This window comes from Clavelina lepadiformis, chromosome 7, assembly GCF_947623445.1.
Source record: "Clavelina lepadiformis chromosome 7, kaClaLepa1.1, whole genome shotgun sequence".
In the NCBI taxonomy this organism is placed as follows: Eukaryota; Metazoa; Chordata; class Ascidiacea; order Aplousobranchia; family Clavelinidae; genus Clavelina; species Clavelina lepadiformis.
The window spans coordinates 4110987-4123009 of record NC_135246.1 but is presented as its reverse complement, the minus strand read 5'-3'; the positions used below and the strand labels follow the sequence as shown (position 1 = coordinate 4123009).

General features: G+C 34.5%; 1 protein-coding gene across 1 annotated transcript; it reads right to left on the bottom strand.

The window, feature by feature from the left end:
* Positions 1–663: 663 nt before the first annotated feature.
* On the bottom strand, positions 664–8601 carry LOC143464815 (serum response factor-binding protein 1-like). Its single transcript, XM_076962821.1, has 10 exons — positions 7389–8601; positions 6961–7074; positions 6698–6786; positions 6505–6577; positions 6082–6215; positions 3397–3509; positions 1713–2043; positions 1337–1500; positions 1014–1154; positions 664–952 (listed from the first exon to the last, which is right to left on the bottom strand). Exons 2-10 carry the CDS (start codon positions 6976–6978, stop codon positions 708–710), a joined length of 1308 nt encoding a protein of 435 aa, XP_076818936.1. The 5' UTR covers positions 6979–7074; positions 7389–8601; the 3' UTR covers positions 664–707.
* Positions 8602–12023: the final 3422 nt, after the last annotated feature.

Genomic DNA, 12023 nt, shown 5'->3' with positions numbered 1-12023 from the left:
TGTACAGATTATAATTTGTGACCTCGTAAAATACAATCCTGCGACAAGCTATTGTCGTTGAGGTCAAACGACATATCCTGCCTTTTATAAGTAATAACCTAATTGAAAACTCAAAATACTGTAAGACTATATTAGGCCTACTAACATCGTGAAATTTAAATATAGGCTACTGTTTAACCAAACAGCTATAGACTACACTAAACTACAGTAATAACTTTCTGCTGCAAACTCCGAAAGCGTACTGCAACATCATTTGTTTTACGAGAATTTATGTCAGCGATGGATGTCCCGGTTATTCAGGACTCAAACTCAAGTTTGGGGCTAGAATCGGGCCTATAGGCCTATGCAAGCATTTTTACAACATTTACAGAATTTGCAGTAGATTAATTTTTGACGAAATTATCAACTGTAAATTGTGTAGTCGTATCCACTTCGTTGCGCCCCATATTCTACATCATTGACCCATTCCGTAGATTTCATTTTGGGGCTTCAAAAAGGCTATCGGGTTCGGGCTTTAAACATTGGAGCCGTTTTCATCACTTATGTGTGTTATTTTTAAATTACCTGCAGTGTTTCTTCACCACTCTTCTAATCCCAGTTACCTAAATGTCCTATCTAACCTGTTCTTCCGAAGCAACATACACAATATACAATGCACAGTCATAGGTCATACCAAATTATATTTTCGAGAAAAAATACAAATGCAGTTAATCGCTATCGTCGAATCGAACGTGCGTTCCTTTAAAAGCATGAATAACATTTTGCGTTTTCTTTAATCGACTCGCTTGCCAGGACGGATGCAAATCACAAGGTTCGTTGTCTTTTATCTTTTTAGTTTCGTTACGGAAAGAGCTCGTGGATCGTTGCTTGCTGCCCGTATCAACTTGATTTTGGGTGTGATTTCCGTATAATAGCTTTCTCTCTCTTTGGCCAAGACGATTTTTTTTCCTTCCTAATAAGTTAAAAATGAGTTAGGATTTCATAAATGCGGGGTAAATCTGCTTATGAGCTACCTTTTGTTAAAGCGGGTTTGACAACATCTGATTTGCTCGGTGTTAAAGAATCGACAAACGCTGACTTAACGCTTGACACTTCATCACCATCATAATTTAAGGAAGCTTTTCTTCTTTTCGAAACACAATGTGTACGAGACACTATTAACATATGATAATACTTTTAAAACCTCAAAGATCATTGACATGTACGATTAGGCTATGCAAAAATTATGGTATTTCATTTTTTTAAATTAATTATTTATAAATTTTTAATTTTTTAATTTTTAATTTTTTTTAATTTTTAAATTAATTAATATACATAATATCAAAAATGATATAACCTGTTTGATCACAGAAAAATAGATCTTCTTCGCTATCATTGCCAATGCTTTTATCAGGATCACCATGATCTAGGGCTTCCTCATCACTGTCAAAAAATCCTTGGCCGATATTTTCAAGGATTTCCGACACATCAGTTGTATTTGTTGATAAAAAATCAAACTTTCTGTACGAAGTCGAAAAAGTGTAAATATATTGGCCTAGTATATTCTATTACAAATCCACGTTTTATGTTCAGGACAAGCTTGTCTTTTGACTCTCCTTTAATCAAAGATTTTAGATATCTCAAAGTAACTTAAAATGTCAAAATTTCCGATAAACATCAATATCTTTTACGTACTATTATATTAGAAAATAATCTGTAAACGCATAGATCACCTTTTTGTTGCGTTGTTAAAGCTTTCCACGTTTGATTTGCACGTCTCAAGCGGGTTAATATTAGTATGATCTTCGTTACTGTCAGTACATGGATTGTCCTGCAGAATGTCCATGTTCGAATCGCAAAAAGTGCCAGCAGGTTGCTCATCATCATTACAACACAAAACTGGCACGGAAGAAGCAAGTTCATTCGAAGATGGTATTGGAGAATCAGAAAGATTGTCAAGTTCACTCTGTTCTTCCAAATCATTTTCTTCATCTTCTTCGCGTGTATTGTTATTTATGTTGGACTTCTTTACTGAATCATCAGTGGTCGAGTCTTTATTTTTTCCTGAAATAACAGAAATCTTAAATAGATAGTCACTGATTTAGAATAAAGCAAATATTTTACAATTTCCAATTTCTCACGATATCTGATTCTGATAATCATTATAAAGGACCCTGCGATAACATTTTCATTTTGCTGTATGTTTTCACAAAGATAGATGCAGGAAGTGTAGTAATTGATCTGTACCATACTGTATACTGTTTTTGTTTTTAACATTAAAACTTCAAGTACTGTAATTCATTCCAGAAAAGTAAAGTTTAACACAATACGCCGCTTGCAGGGATACTTCAGGAATATCAAATTAAGTTTAATGTACATATGAAATTTTACAGAACGACATTTTCATTTGTTAATTATCTGCAGTTAAAAGTACTTGTTGTTGCTGAAAAGAAAAATGCGTAGATGAGTTATATGATTTGACTCTTGACAAAAATTGGCAATACTTTACATTATTGTAACATGATTTTTCTGCAGTTTTCTGAGGTCAAACTTGACCAGATGTTATGCATACTTTAGCTCTTTTGAATCTTAGTTTGAACAGCAATTGTAACTATTTGACAGTCAAGCAGTTCATATGGAGCAATTTGTTCATTCAGTTTTGAGCATTGATATTGAATAATATTTCGAAAACATTTTAGTTAGCATTCTTAAGGAGTTTCGTTGACGGCAGTGACGGCAAGAATACGCGCTAGTTGGAAAAAGTTTAAGGAATTGTCTGGTACACTCTGTGGCAGACTACTCTCCACCAACCTGAAAGGAAGGCTGTGTAAGCATGTGTAAGCAGTGTGATGTGCTATGGAGCTGAATGCTGGGCGATGAAGAAGGCTGATATCAGGCGAATGCAGACGACAGAAATGAGGATGATTCGAATGATGTGTGGTAAGACACTACGGATGGGATTACAAGGGAACACAACTACAAGGGAAAGTGGAGGCGTCGCTGCAGACAACTGGTCGACCCTGAATTTGTTTCGGGATGAAGACCAGGCCTGAACAACAGGCGAATGGAAGATGATGATGATGATTCTTAATATGGAATTTTTGACTAATCCAGTGTTGGGATTAAGAAAGCGATTAGTGACATGTTTATATATGGCAACAGAGGTCTTTAATGAATTAGGTGGCACACTTAAAGCGCAAGTCAATGGTACAAGTTCGATTTTTCAACCTCTAGTAACTTTACAAAATCCTATTTAATGACAAACTAATTAACAAACTCAGTAACCTATTGTTTTTAAAAATTTAATGTGCTTTCAAAACAATTAAAAATGTTTTCATTGCGGTTTGCAACACTTTTCAATACCCAAGCTAGTACCAAGAAAATTATAACTAAGAAGCTCAAAGGAGATAAAGATACCTGGATGATATTCCATTTTTGCAATTTTTTTCATCACTTCTATTGAGGAAATGATTTCATTCTTGCTTCTTGTTTTGTTGAAATCACTAACCTGCTCTCTAATCGAGAACAACCTGAAAACAAGCAATAATGATATTTTTCTGTGCAATGAGCGCAAAGCTGGCAACCAAGCTGACTAAAAAAGCAAAATTTGAGCTTACAACATACAACCAAATATCTGCCTTTTCCTTATGGCCGTTATGAACTTAAAAGTCATTCATTTCATTACAGTAAAAGCTAACTAACTCAACATTGTTAGCTCATAATCCAAAAGAACTCAACTGAACCGGGCAAATGTTATGTTATTGCATGTCAAAACATGCAAATGCCAGCTTGAAGCTTATTCACCTTAAATATTGGTTAATTCAGGAATTGTTTTGTCAACTCCAGCACTCATTATTTCAAAACTAGTCTACAAAATCATTCATTAAGCAATAACAAAGTGTTCACTAGTTGCCATATCAACATTAAAAATTAGCGTTTTGCAAGTAAATTTATTTCCCATTAACACAAAGCAGGGACAAGAAAGAACATTTACACCAGAATAATACCATTAATAAAATAGAAGTAGGTCAAATGAAATTTTCAGATAAACTTGAGAGTTTAGATTAAGACTTAAGACTAAGATTAAGATAAGTTTAGTTCAGACTGAGGAAAGTGTTTGCACGACTTAAACCTGGCACTGATTCCTCATCGCTCAATCCTTGGTTACCGAGCCAGCCTTTGTCTAAGTTGCAATTGTCACTCATTGTTTATTTTATTTTGATTTTTTGTTATCTTATTGCTCATATAGTTATGATTTGTTATCATAGTGGACATGGGCCTCATGTTTACCATATAAAATCTTTACTTATAATTTTTTGATAACAGCATATAGCTTTACAAACAGTGAAAGCTTGAACTTGAAGGGACTGATAAAGCTAATTCGATTTATACAAAGTTATTAAAATTGGTGGCAACTGACTAAAAACTACGAAAAATGTGAGTGGGAGAGAATTAATGCATTTTCAGCAATCACATAAGCTTGCTCTAGTAGCTCAAAAATTGTAACGAAAAACGATTGTATCAAAAACGATTACAAATTTGTTTGATTAAATTAGAAAGTAGTACCAGAAAATATAACTGCATTAAATGTAGCACCGGTATCCGATAATATCAAGTTCTTCCAGGCGTTTAACTTCAGCATGACTTTTGCTAGCTTACTAGATTATACTTATTATCGAGCTGCATGCGGCTCTTTAATGAATTAGCATTGATGAATTAGACATGCAATTTTCCTGGTCTAGACGAGTTGTTTGATCAGATTATGAAACAATGCGTTCTATCACACGTAGTAACAATGGACTCATCGTTAGCAATAATCAAATTACACTCCAAAAAGTACATTATTGTACAGAAGTGTGCTAACTTGTACACTGTAGTTAAGTAAACTGTCAGATTGAAGCTGCACGTCAGGGCTGACCTAGTTTCAAGTCTTGGTTACGGTTATATTAACAATTGCAAAAAGAGTTTAGCCAAGAAATGTCGTTGAGGAATAATTGCAAAAAGAGAAAGTATGAAGAGGAGAATAGAACTTTTAAAACAGAATGGGAAATGAAATTCTAAATCGAAATGAAATGGAAATGGAACTGCAGGAAGATCTCGCTTTGAAAATGGTCCATAAATCTCTGAGTACAGTTGAGTTCTGGAAACAAGTCCCAGAAACAAAATACCCGAACCTAAAGAAAACAGCTATCCGGGTGATTTCTATTTTCAGCACAACATGTGTTGTGAGTCATTTTATTCCATGATGAAATTTGTAAAGTCAAAATACCGCTCAGTTTTGACAAATCAACACTTGAAGGAACTTCTCCAAACTGCTTTAACCTCATATCAGCCTAATTTCAAACATCTTGCAGCCTAGGTGGAGACTCATAGTATCACCACGCTGCACTAATATTAATCAATAGCTACACTTCGTTGTGAGTGAATAAATTCGTATTTTTTATTGTGTTTGTGTTGTGGCTCTTTTAAAACTGGATTTTGTTATATGCGGCTCGAGCATGAAGCAGGTCTGGCCACCCCTGTTATAAAGTATCAAAACATTGGCCCTTATAGGCACCTTACTGGTCTAACTGCTTTTGTCTCACTTAGCTTAGTTGCTTTAATTGTTCATGTTACACTTGTTTCACCAAGATTTACAGAATTCAAGAGACATTAATTCACAGAATGCACATTTAATATTGTGTCTGAATTAATACAATGGATCGAATAATTGTAGTTTTTAGGTCAATAATAATAATGCCAATAATTGCTCAAATTTTGACTAATTTTAAGATAAAAGCTCCTAGTTATGCCCTGGGGACTCCAAAACCCTGGGAGTTAACCCAAAATTTAAATTAAAAGGCTTCAAGTTATCGATAATTATTTATATGCTTCTTAATACGTGATTTGCGGGGATTGGTTAAGTTGCTTGAGTTACCTGAAATTTAGATTTTAAAAAGTCAATTTGATGAGATTTTACAGCATATAATTTTTGAAGGTTGAATTCAGTCAACCTAATCTCGTCCTCTGTAATTCTTGGCTTCCAAGTAACACAAACCCAAAAACAAATTAACTCAAACTTACCACGAATGAAACACGTTAATAAAGGGTCTAACACCATACCTTGTTTTAATAAATGGTACAAGACCAACTCGAATAAAAACACGGTCCCGAAGTGCTATGTCTGCTCTGCTAACATCTTGAATACAAGCATCTGAAGTTAGGAGAAACTTGAATATGTCATCAGGCTTGGTAACCTTTAACAAACACATGAAAATCTACTGGTTAATAGTTAATCTAGTTTCATCAACTGCAGCATTGAGTACGAAAATTAAGAAAAATGTAATATTAATAATAATAATAATTGTATAACAAACCTTGCATTCAATGGCATATGGTCATGGAACACCAATATTCTTAGATCAAGCCAATTGTTAGAGAATTTTTCAATATACGGGGATTTTAAATGTTGCCAAGCTTCGATATGATTCACAAAATAAAACATGTTTGTGCATGTCTCAAAAGCCTGTCATATTTTAGACAAACCTTAAGTATTTGTATCTCTTCAAAAAGTCTTTCGGCTCTGCTGCTGTTCTTTAGTAGCTGTTGTTCACTTCCCCTAAAAGTAACAATTATTTATCATAAAAAATATCACATAAATTAAAACTAATCAAAAGCAAAATTGTAAACATTCATTAAACACACAATTACATGCACAGGCATAGGCAAGGTTGTGTACTTTTTGGATCTTAAGCTTTGCATATGCCGAACTAGTCTTGCTATAACTTGTGCTTTGGCCTTCTTGATATCTTTCCTCATTAAAATCATCTGAAGAAATAGACATAAAACTTAGCGAATTACCAGCAAATTTGTGCCAAATAGCCCCTGCACAATGTTAGGAAACCGTGTAAAAGGTATTTACGTTTATACTGACAATGTTTTTACACAAACATATAAATAACTATATACAAAACCAAAATTATCTGTCAAAAGCTTTTTCACCTCATTATTTATATCCATGTTGTAAAATATTTGCAATGTGGCAAATGATCACTAGACACCAGTCAAACAATAAACAACATCTAAGTTTTAACCAGCATCAAAAATGAAGTTTTTCTACAAACAATATTAGTAATACCATAAAAATAAAAAAGAATGTAAGCAAGTTAGCACTTAATCATTTATCAATGCATAAACTTAAACTTTACAGGATACAGAACTTTAACTTGTCGTACTTGAGTTGCTGATATGACCTCACTGTGTTCACGAGATAAGCATTTTGTTAAATGTATATGCTGTGAGGTTACATCAGCAACTCAAGCATATATGACCTCACATATATGGTATCAAATTACATGCACAGTAAAATTAAAATCGGAAAACATTTTTATGAAATTTTTATTTCATTGTTTAAAATAAGCCTTACTCACCTTTAAAATTTTTAGATGCTTAAAATACATGCAATTCAAAGATAAATCAAAATATAAGTGAAAGAATATGCTATCAAAAAAAATGCCCAATAAGAAGATAGGATAGTGCCATTATTTGAATGTGATCTATTGCTAATCATACATTATTTTTATACAAAGAGTTTTGCAAGGTCACTATGAGCAGCTAGTGACAGGCTATGGTAATGTCTGAGATTCAAATGTTTTTTCTACCATCTCGAGTAGGTACAAGCAGGAATAATGTACAAATTAAATGAAAAAAAAACAATGTGCACCAAGTGTGTCAATCACGTAAAATAATCCGTACAAAAAGATTCCTGTGATTCACAAATCTAATATGTCAGATCAAATTCGAGTTTAGAGAATTTCGAAAATATCACCAGTACATATATATGCCATTTCAAGAAAAAAACTGGCATTTTGTGAAATTCCTGATTAACTGTTACTTACAGTATTGATACTGCCTTATATAATTGTAAAGCTAAAAGTAATTATTACAAGCTACAAATTATTACATGTCATTCTGGCAGAATCCTAGCAGGATTAAAGAACCAAAAAGTAAAATGGTGTTTCCAATAAAAAAATCAAAATATCTATTCGGAAAACTATAAAAAGGGTTTTAAATCACATACTTTATATCATTATGCTCAAAGTTTAAAAATCAGCTGTTTTTTTGTTTACTATTAATTAAAAAAAATCATGAAGGGTAGCCTTACTTCATGACAGAAAATGTTACAATTTTGAAATACTAGTTGTTTAACTTGGGTTTTAATTAAATATGTGCAAAAAATGTATTGTTTTGTAATTGGGTTAAGTAGCCGTGCTGATTCTAAGTCATCTTCTTTCACATTATAGCCTACTGTACTATTGCAATGCACGACTTTGAGACACACCCTTGAAGCCACATTTGCCTGTTTTATTTGTAGAAATTATCATCGTTGGTAATTTGCTTGTGATCACCTGTGTCAGCACATTTTTTCTCGCCATAATCCAGACTGGAAAGTACGGCAGTTTACGAGAAATCGAGTGTGAAAAGGTGCAAATTTTGGCGTTATGGCATGCATTGACACCTCAATTTCTTATAAAATCGAGTTCAAACAACCAGTTTTCTTTGTTTGTTTATGATAAATTGGTGTGAACATGAACGTTCAGCGAGCACATTGATAAATTTCAAGCATGTAAGTGCCACACTTCCCACTGTGACCCCTATTTAAGGCGAAAAATAAATAGAATGAATAAAAATGTTAAACCAGCATAAAGAATGACTTTAAAAAAAAAAATCTAGAACTCGAGTGCTGTAGGCTTAGCTCAGTAGCTCTAGTATTATTTTTCCTTTCTACAATTCAGCAGTAAACTATGGCAGTGCCAGCATGGTTAGGGAATAGGGTCCTTTTACAATTTTAAAAAGTCACTGTTTCACTATCACCGAAGTTGCAAAATTACAATAGCATGAACGGCTGATTTCTCCTGGTAGATTTATTACTCTCATTCTGAATGAGGGGAAAAAGAAATCTGGTGGCATAGTGGATTGCAATTGGGTCCCTATACTGCAAATTTTGGGTTTGAGTCCTGCCAATCCTACACAATTTTTTTGTTCAAATTTATTTCAAAGGTAATTTGTAGCCATGTGAGGTGAGGGTTTGGGTCAGAGGGGATTAATATTAAATAAATTTTGACCTAGTTGAAAAATAGCATACTTTTGAATTCTCAGACTAAACTAGTAACCGTATACCGTATTTTTCTATTAAACGGTGGTCGATAAAATAAGTGCCTACTTCACTGGGCGCCGGTTACTGAAGTAAGAAAATAAAAAAAGTAGGAAAATACCAACTGTGTAACCGGCTATTTACTTACTTCGGTAAAAGGTGGCCAGTGAAGTAGACATTTATTTAACTGGCTGCCGTTAACCGAAGTAGTAAAATATGAATGCGGTAAACGGCAATTACGGTAGTTAGTGAACTGAAATGTACGTAAATTTTCAACTTAAAACAACGTATTAATTTTTTCAAACTGTATTATTAACCTAAAGCTAATAGACGCTTTCTGAATCACCGCCACCATTTTTTTTGGGTGGCAAGATTTTTTCGATTGCTTATACTTAACAATGGAAACAGTTGACCCACTTTGATTCTTTTTTAAATTACAAATGTTCTGGACGTTGGATTGTGAAGATTTCACTCAGGTGAGTTGCATATGAATTCCTTTGTGCGATAAAAAATTTTTGACAATATGTTGCCTAGTTCTTTTTTTACAGTGCTTTGAACCCCCTCTGACTCAAACTCTCACTTCTCATGGTTAAGTTATTAAGCTACTTTGGGCTGCAAATCGAAATTTCAACTTAAAATCACATATTTTTTAATGTCTAAATTAATTTAAACTAATACCCGTTAACCACTACGCCATCGCAATGCTTTCTTCTCTCTGTCTAAAATGAGAGTGATAGACCCATCAGCAAAAATCTAACGGCCATCGTATTATGATTCAGCAACTTCGGTAAACGGATGCCGGTGAAATAGTCACTTCATTTTCTAAACCAGAAATGGGCATCCGGTGAAATTATAGATGCCGCATATACTTTATGCGTGTTATATACGGTGTAGGTCTACAGTACAGGGCTACCCCAACTACAGAACTATGATGTGCAGTTATTTGTCAGTTTGTCCAAACTGACTACCGTCTACTGAGACTGTGTATAAATCAGTCAAATATCGCAAACTTTTTAGGGTATATAGTACCAACCACTATTGCACATATGAAAAAGTGTTCGCACTAACAGGTTACAAACAACCGTATCTAAGCGAATCCGTCATTGTTATCAACAAATAATTGCACGAGTTTGTTGATAACAATGGTAACTGTAATCAATTAGGCTACTAACAATGGCCGACAGAAGGTAATTATTAAAAAAGTATGTAGTGGAGACAGATAATTAAAAACAGCTCTATACAAAAAAGTTAACGACTAGACCAGAAAGTACATTAGTTTTCGATCAGAAATTGTGCATGCAAAGACACAAACTTTGGCGTAACAATGTGCACCAAATCGTCAATTCTTTGTTTGTTTATTATAAATTGGCGTTCTAACAACCAGTTTTTTTGGTTGTTATTATAAATCGGCAAGAAGATAAAAAAATTTGGCGTGCATGCTGATGAACCTCTGCCTCATTTTTCACTACGAAATGATGAACTTGCCTTCCTAAGCTTTCTTTAATTCTAAGACAAAAACCTTTAAGTGCAAAGTTCTGCTTTTAACAACATGCCTAATTTTGGACAATTGCTTGGACTAACTAACATGTTTGCCTCAAAAAATATACAAAGTGACTATTGTACTGGCGTCTATTAACAGAAGTTGCTGAATCACAATACAGTGAGCAGCAGGTTTTCGCTGATCGGTTTATCAATCTCATTTTAGACCAATGGAAAATAAGGCATAGTGTTTAACGTTGGGGCTCGTATGCAGGCGGTATCGGGTTTGAATCTTGCTAATGTTTGACTTCCGTTTATGTTAAACTTTATTTTTGATTTAATTTAGTCATGACAGGGGAGAGTTTGGGTCGGAAAGGATTAGTTTTAATTAATTTACACTTTAGAAAAAGAGATGGTTTTAAATTGAAAAATAGCATTATTTTAATTCGCAGTCTAGCTTAGTAATTTACTTATAGAGTAGGGAGATTTTGGATCAGAAGGGATTAGTTTTAGGTTAAATTGGCCCCTGGTAAAATTAGTACGTTGTTATAAGTTGAAATTAGCGTACATTTTCATTTACTGACTAGCGCAGGGGCGGGCAACTTCTTCGGTCGGCGGGCCTGATATGAGAAAATGAAGTACTTGGTGGGCCGAATTCCTGAATCGATACATTAATCGTGTATCGTGGCCGACAGACATTAATCGTGTATCGTGGCTGCGGGCCACATTATCATGTAAGACTGTAACTAACTGTAACTCATCATGTAAGACTGTAACTGTCTGCAGGCCGTTCAAAATCCCGGACCCGGCCCGCGGGCCGTATGTTGCCCACCCCTAGACTAGCGCAATTGCCGTTTACCGTATTTTCCTACTCCGGCAAACGGCGGCCGGCAGGCTGGTAAAATAAGTGTCAACTTCACCGGTCGCCGTTTACCTAAGTAAGTAAACACCAAGTGCATAACCGGGCCAGTTGTTTACCGAAGTAACCTTTTCCAAACTCGGAAACCGGAAGCTGGTAAAATGTAAGCTGCCAAAAACATGTCTGGCTTGAGCCTTGCTAATTCAGTAGTTGATTATTTATAGGCCTAGCCTAGGTCGAAACTGAGCGTGTTTTAACTAATCGTAACTTGTAAAAAATTGTATGGTGGCAAGTATATACCTATAAAAAACACCAAATTACAATTCAACATCAAATTTGAGGTCTAAAACGTCAAACATGAAAACAAATTCTCAAAACATCAAATCTGATGTTATAACATCAAAAGTGGTAGCCTATCACCGATAGATGTCCTTCTGGCCTCTGGCCGCACCATCCCTTTACTAGGGAAATACCCGTACACGAAATCATCACGTAGTTTTTTCATAATTTAAAGCAGGGGTAGCCAAATTGCTTTCACTGAGGACCATGGACGGTATAATAAAGCAAATCATT